Source organism: Poecilia formosa, unplaced genomic scaffold (assembly GCF_000485575.1).
Source record: "Poecilia formosa unplaced genomic scaffold, Poecilia_formosa-5.1.2 Scaffold280, whole genome shotgun sequence".
Taxonomy (NCBI): domain Eukaryota; kingdom Metazoa; phylum Chordata; class Actinopteri; order Cyprinodontiformes; family Poeciliidae; genus Poecilia; species Poecilia formosa.
In genome coordinates this window covers 614,441-632,387 of record NW_006800219.1, presented here as the reverse complement: position 1 = coordinate 632,387, position 17,947 = coordinate 614,441, and the positions used below count along the sequence as shown (strand labels likewise).

The following is a 17,947-nucleotide window of genomic DNA, read 5'->3' as shown; positions in this document are numbered from 1 at the left end:
TACTATTGCTATCTGAAGAAACACACTGCTCCTGACCAAAAGCAACCAATCAGAGCCAGGAGGAGGGGCTCAGAGCTGTCAATCAACCTCATGTACTTGCTGCTAAATGTGCCAATGGTGGTGAAAGAACTCATTGTTTCTGGAAAACTGTTTATGCCCCATCATCAGTGGCCATGCTAACTAGCTTTAGCACGCTTTGCTAGATGACAGTTTCAACAAATATGTAAAAAATATTTTTTTTTAAATAAAAGTTACATATATTACATTTCTACGTCGGTGTATTATATTTCCACATGGGATGAGGTTGGTTTGGAAAGCTTGTTTCTAAATGTTACCATCTGATGGCCAGTATATTTCTTGAACTTATCTTCGACTTATATTAAAAATTTGTACGATGAGCTGAAGAAACACAAAAGGAGAGGGAGGAAAAAATTTGGAAGCGGGCAAAGACAATATTAAAGGTGGTACATTTCTTCAACATCACACCCTGTCTGAATGTGTCACCCGGCCGACCTGCAGCCCTGAAACTAATTACAGTTGGTGTGTCTTATCCCAAACAACATATGGCCTCCTTTTGGTGTCTGCGGCAACAAGTGTGGGTCAAACGATTAGAGCAGGCCGCTCAACCTGTAACTACTCTGGTCTCGGAGCAGAGAGGAAGCTGGCACAGAAACAACAGACTGGGGGCGGGAGGGATGGACCTCCCCTCGCCTGACAAAAACAGGCAGACGACAGGGAAACCACCCTGAATGGCCTACTTTCAACCCAACCAGAGAAGGTTGAGTTGAAAGTAGGTCCTGTACGTTAAAGTACACTTACTCTGCGAGTCAAGCTTCTGTTTAACTAAATCTAGGTAAAACACAACCAAGGACAATCCAGAATGCTAACCATTTATCTAGAAACAATTTGGTTTTCTCAGAATAAACCACATGGCATGTTGCAGGTGCCATGTGGAGCTCAAACTGGTACGTTTGAGCTCTTTATACATTGTTGGAACTAATCTGAAGGGAATGCGTAGGTCAGAACATAAGAGTTTTATAAAAATTAAAAAAAACCTGACTGAAAATTAACACTGGATTGTTCATAATGAACTCAGAACATTTTCGTCTGGCCAGGTCCTCTTCATGACTTTGATATTGGCAAGTTTTCCTGCAATCTAAGCGTTACAATGTCATCACATGCAGCCTTCAGTGTTTTTGCTGGATAATGAATAAAAGTGAAAGAAAAACTTACAGGAATATAGACACTAAATTAGCTAACAAACAGAAAAACCTAGCATAATTCTCTTAATTGACAAACTATATCTGAAGTGAGTTTTATTCATTCTACCGAATGAATAAAACTGGTCAATAGATTGATATTAAATAAAAATTGTGGCATATTAAAATCATAGAATATGTGTACTGAATCTAAAGTTTTAAAACTCCGCTGTATATGTATCATAAACTATATCAGATGTATCGGTCAAAGCCACGAAAAACCTGTTTTATGTTTTGCCTCTTTTTTTCTCCTGGACATGCAGAAAGCATCGCGATATTTAGTCATCAGACCACAGGCCTGAGGTTACAGAGGTGATATCTCGCGCTACCTGAGCAGTCGGAGTCTCATTCCGCCACGGTCCAGCCTGCCGGGAGGGGGTTTCTGCTGAACAGCTCTACATTAGTCCTTTCATTTGGAAATAGAACTGAAAGTTTATATTTGTAACGATCAACTTTTTTTTTATTTATTTAAAGTAAAACAACAGGTCTACGTTATTTTACATTTATTCGTCGTAATTTGCAGAGGAAAAAAATAGCTAATTTTGCCGTTTGAGATCAGCCGGTGGTGCTAACAAAGAAAATTGTTTCTCTTCAGTAATAATCCCCCACTATTCTCTTTAGTTATGAGTCATGTGGTCGTTGATGATCCACACGGTCTAGATCAGCAGGTGAGTAATTTCAACTTGTTCTTATTTCTTTCGGGAAGTTTGCGAATTTTTGTCCTGTTAACCTTAGTTTCGACTGAGAAAAGAGGGGAGCTAGTCAAGCTAAGCTAACGCAGCGGCTGCTAAAATGGAGGCTGTAGTCGCAGTGGAGAGGATTGTGATGGCGGAACATGATGTTCCGATGTGCTAGCGAACTGGCCGACTGAAGTCCTCCTTGAAATATGTGACGACGCTTTTTTAAAATGTAATTTCTTCAACTTTAATACATAAACGTATTCGAACGCAGTTTCGTTTGACCGACTACTGGTTTAAAAACCAGTGAAAGCCAGTGGAAAACTACTAGGTTAGCTGACATTTTAGACCCGGCCGGCATTCTTCTGCTAGGCAGAGCGGCGCAGCTAATGAGGCCTGCTCAGCCTGAAACGTGGCGCAGGAAAAAATGTTTGGCGTCTGGGTTTAAACATCCACGAACGACCTATTTCTTCTCCATGACGTGTATTTACACATTTTCCCAAAAATAAATATAGTTACACCCATTTGGTAAAGTTATTTGTGTAACATTGTTTATTTAAATATCTATTTTCAACATTTTTATCCGATTATTTAACACCGCAAATCGCACTTTGACGCTTAATGGGCGCTTTGTAGCTCTCATTCCCTTGACCTAAATTCGTATCGCTTATTGAGTTCTTTTTAACGGCGAAGTTACAGCGACAAAACTAGTAATTATTTCCTAAAAACGAAGCGTGGGCTGACAGAAGTAGTAAACACGGCAAACGGAAGTAATTTTGGTAACTAAACTCATAAACGGGTGTCTTAAAATCTCTTGAAAGATTTGTTTCTTCATCTCGAGGGAGACCAAAAAAATGCGTCGTCAGCTCCAAAGTTCAAAAGCTCAGCTCGGCTACATTTCTGTTTTGATGCCGACTTATTTTAACTAGGTCAGTTTGAATTTGTTTAGTAAAGCTAAGTTGCACAACATGTAATGTTTGGATTATTTTATTGTGGGCTTTAGGGCTTAGCCGCTGTTCTTACCTTTCTTAAAATGAAAGCCAGTTTGCCCGTCAGCTTCTTCGTCATACACACTGTTGACAACCTGGGATTTAAAATATTCCTCTATAATCTGCTATGCCTTCCTTAGTGAGGCCATGTTAGTAAGAGGTTGCTATTTTGGTTTCCATCAAAGATGATGATCTTTCCAGTTAGTTTGCCGTCCTTCTTTTTCGCCTCCTTACAGTAAAAGGAAATGTGACTTGCTAAACATTTAGAATACAAAAATGAGTTTGGTTTGAGGGTTTTCATAACCACACTTGGATGTTCTGACCACAAACACTCTGATAATCTGCCGCTATTTCAACTTTTCTGTTTTTGTTACTGTTTGTGTATTTTAATTATTACACAAGAGTTTTCTTAGCAGTCAGTATTTCCATGAATTTTATGGTTAGTCATAAAAATGTTTATATTGTGCATGTGATTTCATTTACTTGAAAACTTTGAACTCTACTCTGTTAATATGAAACATGACATTAAAATGAACCGAACTCATAATTCAGGTCAACGGGTTTTAAATTTGTATGTTTTATAGTGACGAAGCATATTAATGACAGGGATTAAATGTTGTATTATCAAAGGCTTCCGGTACTTATAAGAAACAATCACATTCTTAATTAGTTTTATTTTGCACTTGTAGCTTGCTGCCCTAGACTTGAACCCTGACGGTCAAGGCGGAGGAACTGGCAGTAAGTAACAACTTTAACTGTTTTTTTTTATTTATTTTTATTTATTTTTAATGAATATCACTTTTTACGAAGTCCTTCTTTTTAGCTTTTAAATTGAAAAAAAAATGTTTGCAAAATGAGTACAGATGCATTTTCTGCTGTGGGATGTTCATAGTAGAAAATGATGCAAACAAAGCAGTTTCCAACGTAAGGACAAGGAAAAAAGTACCAATTGCCGATACTTTTAGTACCAGTCTTTTGTGGAAATTAAATGCAGAAAAATTAAACTCCTAAAATCTGCATTTGTTGCACCTATATTAAAAAAAAGGGAAAAAAAGTTTGTTCAGCCTGTTTTTAGCTCCAGAAAGCCGCAGGTTGCAGTGGCCTGGACCAGAGTAACACACCTGAATCGGATGAACGGCTCAACACTGAGGAAATGCATTAATTTGATTCAGGTGTGCTGAAGCAGGAAGTACAAAGGGTCCAGTGTGGTGGCTCAGGAGGACTGAATGTAGGGTTAATCAAAATTTTTAAATCTTTTTCACACTTCTGTCGATCCCCAGATCGACAGAAGTGTGGAACATAATCTGTTCCACAGGTTATTTTCTGTGGAACATAACCTGAAATTCTTCACAGAAAATGCATATAGTCAGATTTTTTTCAGAGCATATCTGAAATATTCTAATGAAAATGCAGCTTGGGAAGCTGATTTTCCTCACTGCAGTGCTAGTTGATGCACTATTGGCTAGTGTTTCTCAAAGCATCCAATCCAGGAGCACTTTTTATTCCTTTTGGTGCTGATTGGCTGATGAGGAAGGCTGTAGGTGTTAGCTTCTGCAGTAGCTCCAAGACGGCATGCACTGTGCGCATTACTGCGTTTCAAGGCATAGTTGGTGTTTGAACTATTAAAATAGGCAGAAACTAATTGAGGTTTCAGAATGTATCAAATGGGATTCTTTTTAAAACAAAAGTAGTGATTTTGTTTTTTAAAGTGTCCCAGTGCTCACCAGTGTGTTCTCTCTACCCAGGACGCTACATTCCACCTCACTTGAGGAACAAAGATGCTGCAAAAAACGGTGAGTTTGTCTAATATTGTGCCCAGCCTCCGAGAAAAATCGTAACAAGTTTGATGTGCAAGTTCTGTTAATGAGAGAAGCCCATCAGAGCATGGTAAAAGCAAGCACAATTGAGAACAGATCAGAGGCGTTCAGCAGTATGTTTTAGTAACATATTGATCTTTACCTGTCGAGCCAAAGACACTAGTTGTCTTTTGTCAGGTTTAAAATGTACTGAGGAACCTTTCCATTGCACAGAACGAACAGAGGACGCCGTGCATAGTGCGTTTTCTTTCTGTGCTGGACGGGTTTTCGGTGCTCACAAAGTAGGTCAAGTGGTATCGTATATCAGCCTGAGCCTTCAGGTTTCACCCCAGACTGCTCCTACGTGTGAGGATGGGGCCAATTCACTTTAATTTTGCTCAGCTATTCAACAGAAACATTTTGTCCCTCGAACTTCAAGCTCTGGCTCATTCAGTCTCATGTGAAAGACGGTGCTAGCTGTTGGCAGCTCTGATAAAGGCTGAAATTGGGACTGTCATATTTTGAGATTAAAGCAAGCTAAAAGTCATGGTACTGTGTGGTTGCACACTTGACCCTTTTTCCTTTTTTTTTTTTTTTTTTTTTTTTACTGTTTTTCTTATTCCACAGCAGGAAATTCTTATTCCGCTGGTAAACAGTGCGGTTATTCAGTGGCACCAGTAAATTTCTGTAAGTCCCTTATGTCTGCTTTTGCTGAGGGCAAATGGCATTTAGAGATGCATGAAATAACAATTTCACACACCAATAAAGTGAGTTTGATGGGAGGAAGGTTTAAAAACTATTAATTTAATATTAGAGATGCACCAATCCAGTACTGATATCAATCCTGATGAGGAAGAAAAAAATGTGGTATCTGTGACGATGCACCTTTTCCATAAGGGCAGATCTACTCAGCGTAACTCTAGGCTTTGTACTGAGTAACATCATGCTTTATGTATTCAACACTATATTAAGAATTCCTCTCTTGAACCATTTGAAAGGTTTGTTGCACTTTATCACGTTTGACCAAGGTAGTCAGTTTCTTCACTATTTTCCATTTTCTGTTCTTCTAATTGCAGTGAGTGAACAAATTAAAGTTTTTTCACTTGCTTGTTTGACCAAGCAAGTTGGTGTGTTCAAGTGTTGCTGTACTGGTGTAGTTATAAAAAAAGAAGTAATTTGGTACATTTAAGTAAAATAAATAAAATTGTTTTAAGTCGGTACATTTTTCTGTACCAGGCGAAACTAAACCTCAAATATCGGTTTCAAAAGTAAAAAAGTGGATCGGTGCATCCCTTTAACTTGACTTAATTGTTGCGCTTCTCTTTGCTGAAATGCTTGCAGTTGAAGCTAATTCTAAGGCAAGATATTTGTCATTTAATTATTGGCTACCTTTTCCTTAGTCCTGGTTTATTTTTTTCCCTTTTTTATGGACAATATGGATTCCCCTCCCCCTCCTCATACATATAAATATTGATGTTGTTTATCTCGCCTTCAATGGTCTCCAAGATGCCCCTAAGCAGTGCCCCCAACCATGGCAGGCTGATTGCCAGCCAGTGCAGGGAGCTAGCTGTCCTACAGGATGGGATGACTGTACCATGGGTAACTACTGTGCAAAGTCAAAGCCAACACTTAAAACCCTGCATGAGCCAGTACTCCCTGAGGGTGGGGGTGAGGAGTGGCAGATCTTAAAGCCTGCTTCCCTACTTTTTACTCAGGTTACCCAAGACTGGCCTCTCAAGAGCTTGCCTTTTACCATGCCTACAGTGGCGGCTGGCGAAACCGATGCGGTACACTTTGACCTCCGCTTGCATGCTGTCCCATCTACCTGTTGGCACACTTTGACAATGTGTGCAGCTAGCTGAAAGCCTTAGCACAGTTGCTAATGAGCGTGATGATGCTGCATGGCAGCGATGCATTGGGTTACCCCGCATCACCTGGGTGGCTGACGATTTACTCTGTAGGCAGTGAAAGGGATGCAGAGCTGGTTTGTTTAGTAGAATCTGGTTGAATCTCTGCTGCCATCAACCTGTGGAGTTGGACCCATTTTATTTAGCATAACTGCACCAGAATCCTGGATTCAGCTCAGCTCCAACACACCCGGGTTAAACAGATGGTTCAGGATTTTGTGTAACTTTCCAAAAGGAGGCAATTAAGTTGTTTGATTCATGTTTGTTGGAGCAGGAAAGCATCCAGAAGTTGCTATACAGAGGGAGCAGACCGGAGAGGCAGACCCCTGCTCCAGTAATACGGCCCCACCACCTTCTTCAAACTCAACAAAAAAATGGTGTTCAGTTCATTTGAACATCAATTTCTGCTGGTTTATGCAGCAAGAACGTTTCATTTGTGCCGCTTTCATATTAATGTTAAATTTTTCCAGCAGTCATCAAGGGTCAACACAAGATGCTTCATATTTACAAAATCAAATAAAATGTCTCTCAACTATGCTAACGTGTGCAGTGAACATTTTTTGTTTGTGCCATTATAATTTTTAAGCTTAAAAAAAAAAGGGGTGGGGAGAGTTTGCAGGGATCAACCTGGTGATGGTTTGTGCAGCAAAATTATTTTGTAGCACAGCTGGTTGGTCACAGATTTCCTTGATTTCGTGAATGTTGGGAAGGTGGTTGACCTTTAACCTCTGGAAACATTAATATCCTTCCAGTTTTTTTTTAAATCCACTTCAAAAATCTGAACTAGAAAAAAATCAAATTGGTGTGTAACAAATCCTAGGTGGATAATTTATTTAGACACATTTTAGTTACTGATTGTTTCTGATTATTCCCATAAACTCTTAAGACTTTAAAAAAAAACATGATCGCTAATAGCTGCCTAATGTTTCAAACATTTTATTAATTTCTCAACCTGAACATTCAGTCAGCTTTGCCTTGAACACAGACTTCTTTGGCTCATCAGTGTCTGACCGGGCGTTGTGATCGCTTGTGTTGGCCATCTCTGTTGTGCGCTTACTAAAAGGCTTGTCGTGTGCTTACTAATGGTTTCCACAATGGAGGATTTTGTTGACTCCTGGGTCTAAAAGTATTTTATCTTCAACAAAAGACCTTGGAAGTCTGCCAAGATCCGTGTGGCTGTTCTGCTTTTGATATTTGGGCTGAGGACGTTTCGGCAGAACGCTTAGACTAACGGTCCTCGTTCCTCGTTCACCGGCTTCAGACCTGAAGTGTGGCCACCAGCAGGAGCAGTGGCTGCTGAAATTGGTGCTGCACAGTAATTTCTACTCTATTAAACAATAGTGTCAAAGGGGCCTGTTTCTACCTGCCTGCTTTGGTATGTTGTCTGCAGTTCAGTTGTGATGGACCTAATTAAACCTGCTGTGTGTATTTGAAGTGTTAGCAACTGGATATAAAACCATTTCTAAACCTAGTTTTTCTCTTTTTTTTTTTTTCTTTTTTTTTTTTTTTTTTTTTTTTTTTAATGTGAAGATTCACCTGGGTGGGACGGAGGACGCACCAACGGATTTGTGAATGGTTTCCATGACAACCGTACAAATGGGGGTTTCGGAGGGCGTGGACCCCCTCGCAATGACAGAGGTGGGCGTGGCGCCTACCGTGGTAACAGGGGCGGAGGCTCGTTTAATCAACCATTGCAAAATACAGGTGGGGAATTCCTGTTCTCTTAAAAATCTAACTGTAGCCGAAGGTGTAGCGTAGCGTTAGCCGTAAGCCCTCACCCCACCCTTTTTTTAAAGTGTCTCTGTTTACATTCTCTTGATAGTAAGCATGCATTTTTAAACTTGCATCCCAGTCTGTTAGCTGTGAGGAAAGGTCAGGAGTGACATAAATTGACGGTTTAACAGGACTTTTGCTTTAAGGAAAACACACAGCTCCAGCCTTGGTAAGCAGCAGACATCTCTGGATGTCTGACAGCTGATTGTGCCAGAACAGTTTCAGAGTTTGTCAGTGATGGCGTTTCGTTTCCCCCGTCGCAGGGTTTGGAGGCTACGAAAACAAAGACGGAGGCTGGGGAGGAGCCCCTAGAGACGCCGCCTACAACAGCTTTGGAGGACGCAACGATCGGTCCAAGTCTGCGTTCTTCAACGACCGTGGGTCTGGCTCCAGAGGAAGGTGTGTGTGACGCTCACTTACAGCAACCCTGAAATATGTGAAGCGTTCAGAGCATCAGAGGTTTTATCTTCAGTTTTACATCTAGGTGTCATTTGTGCAGAAAAACCCTTCCAAACAAGTTACTGATGCTAAATTTCATTATAACTTGGGGCTGAAGCAAGTAATCGAGATGAATCAATTATTGAAATGTAGTAATCGCTAGCTGGCGCATACGGACTCCCAAATACCGCATTTGTTGAAAGAACAGAGCAGTAATTAAACAAACACTGAACAAAAATGTATATATTTTGGATTTAAGATGAAAAACCTTGTCTGTAAATATTACCTTCACGTGGCAGTTCTCGCTTCATTTGGTTCAAATTCTGTCATTAAACGAAACTTAAGAACCTTTTCCATCCCATTAACTGGTTAATCAATCAATCAATCAGGATAATCTGTATCTACTACTCTGCCTTAGCTGCAGATGCATGCTTTTACAATTGATCAAGCATATGCTAAAGGAAAAGTTAACACATTTTAGGCATGAAAGTTTTTTTTAAAAAGTAATTTTACAACTCTTATGTATTTTTGCAGTTTTAAATTTAAGTGGTTAAATGGTTTGTTTGAGCCGATTGTCAGCATAATCTATAAAATACTCACCTTCTAAAAGGATAGTTTGCTGCAGCAGCATTATATCGCCACATGTAAACAGAACATTTGCATCTGTTTCCAGATACGAGCGTGGGGGGTTCGGTGGTGGTGGGAACAGCCGCTGGGTGGAGGAGTCCAGAGGAGAAGATGACTGGTCCAAGCCTACTGCACCCAATGAGCGTCTGGAACAGTGAGCGACATTAAGCTGGTTGGGAATTATCTGTCTGTATGTTACAATCAGACTAATCCTGACTGTATCCTGTTTGCAGCGAGCTTTTCTCTGGAAGCAACACGGGGATAAACTTTGAGAAATATGACGATATTCCCGTGGAGGCGACTGGATCGAACTGCCCACCACACATCGAGAGTGTGGGTGTCCCTCACCGTCTCTGTTCCTGTTTTTAGACAGAGCCTGATGACTAATGACTGTTTCATTGTGCAGTTTCATGATGTGGACATGGGGGAGATCATCATGGGGAACATCAACCTGACCCGCTACACCCGGCCCACTCCGGTCCAGAAGCACGCCATTCCCATCATTAAGATTAAGAGAGACCTGATGGCCTGCGCCCAGACGGGTTAGTGTCCCTCATCCCAAATGGCTTAGCGTTTAGTGTGACTGGTTAGCGTCTCTGGTGTTCCTTACAGACAGTTAAAGTAAAGTTTGTTGTCTTAATATGGTTAGTGGTTTTTGTTTAGATCTTTATTTAATAGAGCCCATGTGTGTTTCAGGTTCTGGTAAAACCGCTGCTTTCCTGTTGCCGGTTCTGAGTCAGATCTACACAGACGGGCCAGGAGATACTCTGCAAGCCTCAAAGAGCAGTGGACAGGTAAAAACAACAGTCCATAAAGTTGTAATCATTCCACACGGTGTTGGGTTGGTCCTGAGTTTTCCTCCAACCTCCAGGAGAATGGACGGTACGGCCGTCGTAAGCAGTACCCCATCTCCCTCGTTCTGGCTCCAACCAGAGAACTGGCTCTGCAGATCTACGATGAGGCCAGGAAGGTGAGTTTGTAGCTAACAAATAGTTCTTCGGTTCTTCTTTTTCACTGCCGTGTGAAATCACAAGACCTCCTGTTGGTTCCTGGTGTCCAGTTCGCCTACCGCTCCCACGTGCGTCCCTGTGTGGTGTACGGCGGCGCCGACATCGGCCAACAGATCCGGGACCTGGAAAGAGGCTGCCATCTACTGGTGGCCACACCGGGACGTTTGGTGGACATGATGGAGAGAGGCAAGATTGGTCTGGACCATTGCAAGTTAGTATCCGACTCACTGGAATGTCAAAAGATCAAACGTTTGAATTCAAAGGTTTGACACCAGGATCTGTTGGTGACTAAATGTTGAATCGTGTCTGCAGCTACCTGGTTCTGGACGAGGCTGACCGCATGTTGGACATGGGCTTTGAGCCGCAGATCAGACGCATCGTGGAGCAGGACACGATGCCGCCCAAGGGCATCCGCCAGACCATGATGTTCAGCGCCACCTTCCCCAAAGAGATCCAGGTATGTTTTCATGACGGCGGCCTTACAGTGTCGCTTTGGCGGTGCGTTCAATGAGTCTGGTCATCTCATTGTTGGCTGCTGTTGATCTCAGATCCTTGCTCGTGACTTCCTGGAGGACTACATCTTCCTGGCAGTGGGGCGCGTCGGTTCCACATCAGAGAACATCACGCAGAAGGTTGTCTGGGTAGAAGACAACGACAAGAGGTCTTTCCTTCTGGATCTGCTCAATGCCACAGGTAAAAAAAATGTTTTTTTCTTCATTTAACAAATGAAAACGGTTGCATCTCATTCTGTTAAAGTCTGCAATGCTAAGCTAATGTCAGCCTCTGGCTACAAGGGCTATAGATATTTCAGTACAGGATTTCCCCCAGAAAGTTTGCTAAACCTGGTGGTTGGGGAGCTAAGTCAGTCTCATTAAGTTCCTGTTGTGTTTTTGAGTTAAAAAGTCAACAATAAATTTGAAAATATCACTTGATAATTATGTATTATTGAAAGATTAGTGATTGAATATCAACTATAAAGTCTTACGAAATGCAAACATAAAAACAAAACCTAAAATAAATAAGCGGTGCTTAGACTGGTGGATGCCCAAGTAAAGCCTGGTGGCCCGCCAGGCTTATAATACATTGGGGGAAACCTTGCAGTAGGAACATGACCAGCCTACAGAAAGCTTCGCCTCATACCAGAGTCATGTAACTTTATTCATATTCCTAGGAATTTGATTCAGTGTTTTGTCTTATGCGTAGAAATGCAATCTAAACTGAATTGAACTGGGTTGGTTGTGTAGCTCTGATACTAATGAAGAACTTATTTGGCACCTCCAGATGTTGTTTTAAGGCCTGCATGCCTGGCTATGGGGGAGGAGGAAAGTTGGCCTGTTTTCTTGGCACTGAAGTGAATGCTAAGATGACTAATTGTCAAAGTTTTTTTTTTTTTTTTTTTTTTTACTGGCCTGCATAATTAAATATCTGAATTTTAACCCAATAATCAGACACATAGCAGACATTATGAAACTATTAAAGTAATCTTGGGGATTTTTGATGATCGGTAAAATTAAAAGAACTCCAATACCTGTTTCAGTAAAGAGGCATTTATCACCAGGGCTTTATAATCTTCCTGTTGCGTCCTCGGTGATGTCTTCAGTTCCTGCTTCTGTAAAACACGTTCAGGTTATATTTCCGTACTTGCTGCATGCGTGTGGATTCTTAGCATTTCAAAGCCCCCTCATGTGGCTTCCTCATGGCTCCCCAGGTAAAGACTCCCTGACTCTGGTGTTTGTGGAAACAAAGAAAGGAGCCGACGCTCTGGAAGACTTCCTGTACCGCGAGGGCTACGCCTGCACCAGCATCCATGGAGACAGATCTCAGAGGGACAGAGAGGAAGCTCTGCACCAGTTCCGCTCTGGACGCTGCCCAATCCTGGTGGCTACAGCTGTAGGTTACCCATAGTTGCGTTATATTTCTCTAAATGTAATCATTCCTGAGTTGTTTTGCCAAAAAGCCGTTGCTGTTGCATGCTTCCTGCTTGACTTTGAGCTTGTAAGGACACTGAGCCAACTGAGGAACACCAAATAAATGTCCGTCCTTCTGTCCAGGTGGCTGCTCGAGGTCTGGACATCAGCAACGTGAAGCACGTGATTAACTTCGATCTGCCCAGCGACATTGAGGAGTACGTTCACCGTATCGGCCGTACGGGACGTGTGGGCAACCTTGGTACGATCCCACTCAGTAGCTTAAAATAATCTCTTTGCTTTAAAGAACGGCGGTGTAACATAACTTGTGGACTCTTGCTCAGGTCTGGCCACGTCGTTCTTTAACGACAAAAACAGCAACATAACCAAAGATTTGCTGGACATCCTGGTTGAGGCCAAGCAGGAGGTTCCTTCCTGGCTGGAGAGCCTGGCCTACGAGCACCAGCACAAGAGCACCAGCCGCGGACGTTCCAAGAGGTAACGCCCCAGTATCTGGTCCCATGTCAATTCTTCCAGTAAGAGGTCAAAATGAAAATAATTCATAGAAAATCAGACAAAAGAAGCATTTTTCCAAATCTGTTTATTCGGTGTATAAAACTGAAACTATGAAACTTCAGCAAAACTGCAGGTGTGTCTGTATTTTTTGGTTCAAACTAGTTTGTTCTTCGTTTAGTTCAGTGCATAAAGTACCCAGAGGTTTTACTCAAGAGTAGTGCAACTTCAAAATAAATTTGCTCTAAAGTAATAAGTACCATGTAGTAAAAATGCGTTTCCTAAAAGCTGCTAAACTGGTTGTCTCTGTTTTCATGTTCAGACTGGCTAAATCTGATATCTGTCTGGTTCCTGTGTGCAAACACTTACTGGTTTCTCTCCTGCAGGTTCTCTGGTGGTTTCGGAGCCAGAGACTACCGCCAGGCATCGGGTGGCTCCGGAGGCTTCAACAGCAACCGCTCAGGACGCAATGCTGGCGGTCACGGAGGAAACCGTGGCTTTGGTGGAGGTACACAAGCTAATGTGGCTCAGCTTTTAAAGGGGCAGCATCATGTATAATCAAAAAAAAAAAATTCTGTTCCCTCAAAAACATGGCTAGTATTGCCATGATTCTTTCATTCTTTTGCCCTTTAATCACCCATGGCAACCATTCAGCTGTTCAAAATGCCTGGGTGGACATTGCTAATTATTTCTGGCTAGTCTGAAGGAGCTAACACCGAGTGGAACTGTGCATCCACTGAACTTATCCCAGCCGCTACACAGAACAACGCTGGTAAAAACATTAAAGGGTTCATAGAGGAGCAAAGTTGTGCTGATTCTTGAAGACGGAGTTTCACAAAGAGCAGGAGCTTCTTGCAGAGACGGAGGTCCAATTTTGAGGCGTTAAGTTATATTTACTTCATATTTATATCAAATAAATATAGTTGACATAAATAGCATTTTATAATATCAAAAGTTACTCGACTGTGTTATAAAATGCCTCTATGTGCCTGGAAAATGCATAAAGCTGCCCCTTTAAAGTGTTTTTGTGCCGTCATGACTTTCACCTTTCTGTTTCCCAAACTAGTCGGTTCCTCTGACCTGTCCTGACTTTCTCCTCCCAGGTGGCTTCGGCGGCAACTTCTACAGCGACGGCTACGGCGGAAATTACAACCACTCTGGTAGCGTAGATTGGTGGGGGAACTAAACACCATAGGAACAGGTTGTCATGCCAACCTGCTGGAAACCACATGTTAACCTAAGCCAGACCATAACAAACCCTCCCTGTGTAGCTCCACTGACAGACAGTACATTACAACCCCAGTTCTCTGCCACCGGCTTCTTTCCCCTCGAAAGGAAGCGCAGCACGACGCAAAGAAAATCACCAGCACGTGCCGACCGCCAGGGGGCGCCGCAGAGATTTTGCACACCACAGAACGAGCATGGATGCTTACATGCACTGTCCGACCGCAACCTCGGACTTTTCATTGTTCAAAAAAAAGTATTTTTGTTCTCACTGCGGGGTCCGCTACCCCGCAAACCGGGTAACCTGAGGATTATTTGTATGTTGATGTACTGTGCCTTTTTGAATTTAACCAGGAAATATGTTATTTCATCAGATGAACATGGCCAAGAGCTCAAAATTAGTTTTAAAGATTTAGTTTGGGGAAAAAAAATAGTCGTTAAAAAAAAAAAAAAGAAAAAAAAAGAAACTAGAAAAGTTGAAATAAGCTTGGACTTAAACCTTGGCAAACTCTTGGGTGTTGTGGCTCTTGGAGTCATGATTCCATTTGAACCTCAAATTTCTAACATCATGTAGCCTTTTTCTATTGTCAAACAGCTAATGGAGCCATTAGTTTCTCTAAAACTGGGCCACTGTGTGAAGCCGCCGTTTTAATCTGAAGGGGGACAAAGTTCCATTAGTGTTTTCTCTTTTTTTTTTCCTGCTCACTCTATCCTGGACAGGCTCTGTTTAGGGACATGGTCGTCTTTTTCTTTCTTTCTTTTTTTTATTTTTTTATTTAGCCATTCCTGACGTAATCTTAAGAAACACAGCAGTCGTTAAGCTCAGTGCCAACAGTCGCTGAGGTACAAAAACCAAGAAACCAATGCTGGAACTCCACGCTTTCCGATAGACGTGTTACGGCAGCTAGTCTGTTACCAAGCGCTAGCTACTTTAAAAAAAAAAAAAAGAAAACTGAACGGTGGTTTTTGTTGCTTTTTACTTGAGACGTTCTTGGAGCAGGCGTATGCAAATTACTTTTGGAAAAACCCCAGTCAGGTTTTTGTGAATCGTTTCTCTACAAAAAAAAAGGTGTATCGAAGCAATGCCTGCCATCTTGAAAGTGAAGTTCAAAATGGCTGCACAAAAGGACCACAACATTGGGTATTTTACGCTTGCAAGTGTTTTTGTTTTTTGGTCAAGGGAGAAAGGACACGTGAACTTGAGTCGCAGGCTTAACTTAATTACTAACATTTTTCTCTTTTTCAAGCTGCGTTGGAGGCGTGGTTCATCGTTAGGAGACGGGACATTGGAGTAATCACTGAGGTTTTCAAATAACCAGTGGGAAAAATGGGTGGGTGGGGGTGGTCTACGTTGGGGAGCAGCACTCCAACCACACGGGGTGGGGTGGGTGAGGGCGCGGGGCGAGACTTTTTTCAGTGCACCGCCGTTTGGTTTACACACAAAACTGAAGGTGGCCAAAGATCGGAAGGTGTCCTACCTTCTGTACGGAACATTTAAGTAGTATCAGGAAATAAAAAAAATAATTCGGAGCAGCTTTTCCTCTGGAAGAGGAGCAGGAGTCGGATACCGAATGCTCCCCAGTCCTCATCAGGTGTGATGTGCCTTGAAACCTTTAATTTTTCTTTTCTTTAAATCTGAAAAGCGGATGCACTGACAGTATTGAGAGATTGAATGGTGCTACTTGATATGTGTGTAGGCCCTCGTACATCGAGCCCATCGAGTTTTACTAAAGTTGTTTTATTGCACATCTAGAGTTTTATATAGATGTCTCTGATATGTGTCCTTAAGCTTCCAAATATTGTGTGTGAGGAGTTTGTGGAGAGAGAGAGAGGGGGGAGACCCACAAAAAAACGCAGCTTGTTTACAAAAGGGGGAAGGGTTCTCAACGTTGAAATCCAGGATTTATTTGGGACCAGGGGGATTTAGCAGTCTGGGGGGGAATTTAGCCATTTGCACAGATTTCTAGATTCTACTTTTGCTGCTAGTTTTGTGTAATTTATTAAGCATTTTTGACAAATATTTATTTTTGTAAGCCTCTAAGTGATTCTTTGAAAGTTTCAGAAACTTGACCAAAAGACAGTACAAAAAACACTGGCACTTGAATGTTGAATGTCACCTGTATGCGTGAAATTTATATATTTCGGGGTAGTGTGAGCTTTTTAAATGTATACGATCCATTGGACTCAGTTTCTAATATCCACAGCTGTTTCAGAGGCCTCCACATGGCCAGCCATCTATTAGGATTTCCCAATTGGTCATCAAAATTCAAAGTGGATTTGAGCAAACATGCCAAGGTTTGGTGTAAAGCTTTCAAAAGAGCAAATAAATTTCCTAAGCATATCAGTGCAGAAGTGTTCAGATTCTCCAACTGTGTGCATTAATCCTTTAGTCTAATTTGACCTGATTGTTTTATTTTTTTTTTCTAGTCAATGTCTGGCACATGGCAATCCTTAAAGAAACAAACATGTGGTTTATTCTCCTTGTTGTATTTTTGCATATATGATGCCTCTCGAGTTCTCCGTGGCTGTGGAACAGGTCTTCAGCTCTGAATCTCGAGCAGAACCTGAGACTTGTTGCTCAATCTTTAGAGAAACCCCAGAGCTGTTTAGATGTAGACTTTGCTTTTCTGTGTTAGCCTCTAGGCTGCTGCACTGCATGGAGGAGGGGGGGAGTACTCAGCTGTGCAACAAATGTAAGATTTTACCAAAATAAAATGTTTGAATGCAAAAAGTTTGTTGAAAAATCAAGCATGTTTTCTGAGAAGTTTACTGTAGATGATGCTGAGAAGACTTGTAGCAAGCGGCCTGCTGCTGTGTGGCACCTGGCAGACGGGCGGTGAAAATCAGTTTGTGATGGATTGGATGAGCTTCATTTGTTTTGATGAGGAAAAATGCATAAAGATTTCATTTGTACTTTCAACTGTGTCATTTTTGTATTTTTCCTTAAGTTGATCGGCTTCATTTTTGCACAGGACCATGTGTGTGAGCGCACAACGCGGTCTGCAGCGGACACATCACAAGTCTTTTGCAAATGTGTCCACATCTTTAATATTCCGCTGATGTTAAAACACAATTTTGCAATTGCGTCTCCATTAAATAAGGACTAAATTAAAATCACGTGAACGAGTTTAAACGCCATAAGTCATGGCCACTTTACTCATTTCAATTGGATCCATTTGCATTTCAGCATTTGTGATGTTTGTCAGTGGAGGCTTCATTAGAAGTTAATATTGATGCTCTGAGACCATTTTCATGTAGTATAATGGTGAAATACCTCAAGAGCACATTTTCAAAGAAACTTTAAATTCTAATCAACATTTAACCCTGAACTGGAAAACATTTTACATATTCAAAATAAAGTAAATTGGTCCCTCAAAAACGGGACTAATTCAGACCAAAGCACCAAACTGAAAACTTTTCAGTTTTTGGTAAAAACTGAGAAAAGAAAAACAAAATGGAAATTCAGCTTGTTTTAATTTATTATGCAATTAATTCATGTATTGCTTGATGCCACAGGGCCACATGTAGACCCTGACACTCTAAACCGAACAAATTAAAGTATTTGCTTTTGGAAAGTAAAGTTTAAAACGATCAAGAGGTTCTGCAAACAGGACGTCCCGATTCAACTAGAACCCCGTTACCTCGACTCTAACGTCAAACCTGAGTTCAGACTTCCGAGGTAACCTGAACGCATCGTAAGACTTCAAGGTGAGAGGCTAAGCTGGACCTACGTGTGTGTGTCCCATCACACACACACACACACACACACAGTGAGCAGCGTTTCATGTGTCCCAGTAACAGTCATGTTGAACTGTTAGCAAAGAAGC

General features: G+C 41.6%; 1 protein-coding gene across 11 annotated transcripts; it reads left to right on the top strand.

Annotated features, from left to right (window-relative positions):
- The first annotated feature begins 1,595 nt into the window (after window positions 1–1,595).
- Window positions 1,596–17,040, top strand: ddx3xa (DEAD-box helicase 3 X-linked a). 11 transcript variants are annotated; one of them, XM_016681406.1, is made up of 21 exons: window positions 1,596–1,927; window positions 3,615–3,663; window positions 4,671–4,718; window positions 5,352–5,408; window positions 6,228–6,320; window positions 6,437–6,508; window positions 8,159–8,332; window positions 8,665–8,800; window positions 9,513–9,620; window positions 9,700–9,799; window positions 9,873–10,008; window positions 10,163–10,260; window positions 10,338–10,436; window positions 10,527–10,687; window positions 10,789–10,933; window positions 11,025–11,169; window positions 12,185–12,366; window positions 12,528–12,645; window positions 12,728–12,881; window positions 13,280–13,405; window positions 13,998–17,040. In XM_016681406.1, exons 1-21 carry the CDS (start codon window positions 1,883–1,885, stop codon window positions 14,080–14,082), a joined length of 2,331 nt encoding a protein of 776 aa, XP_016536892.1. In that variant the 5' UTR covers window positions 1,596–1,882; the 3' UTR covers window positions 14,083–17,040. The 11 variants fall into 11 exon arrangements, with proteins under 11 accessions (XP_016536892.1, XP_016536896.1, XP_016536895.1 ...); XM_016681410.1 differs by having other exon boundaries at window positions 5,349–5,408; window positions 8,159–8,266; XM_016681409.1 differs by having other exon boundaries at window positions 5,349–5,408; window positions 13,283–13,404; window positions 14,000–17,040.
- The last annotated feature ends 907 nt before the right edge of the window (window positions 17,041–17,947 follow it).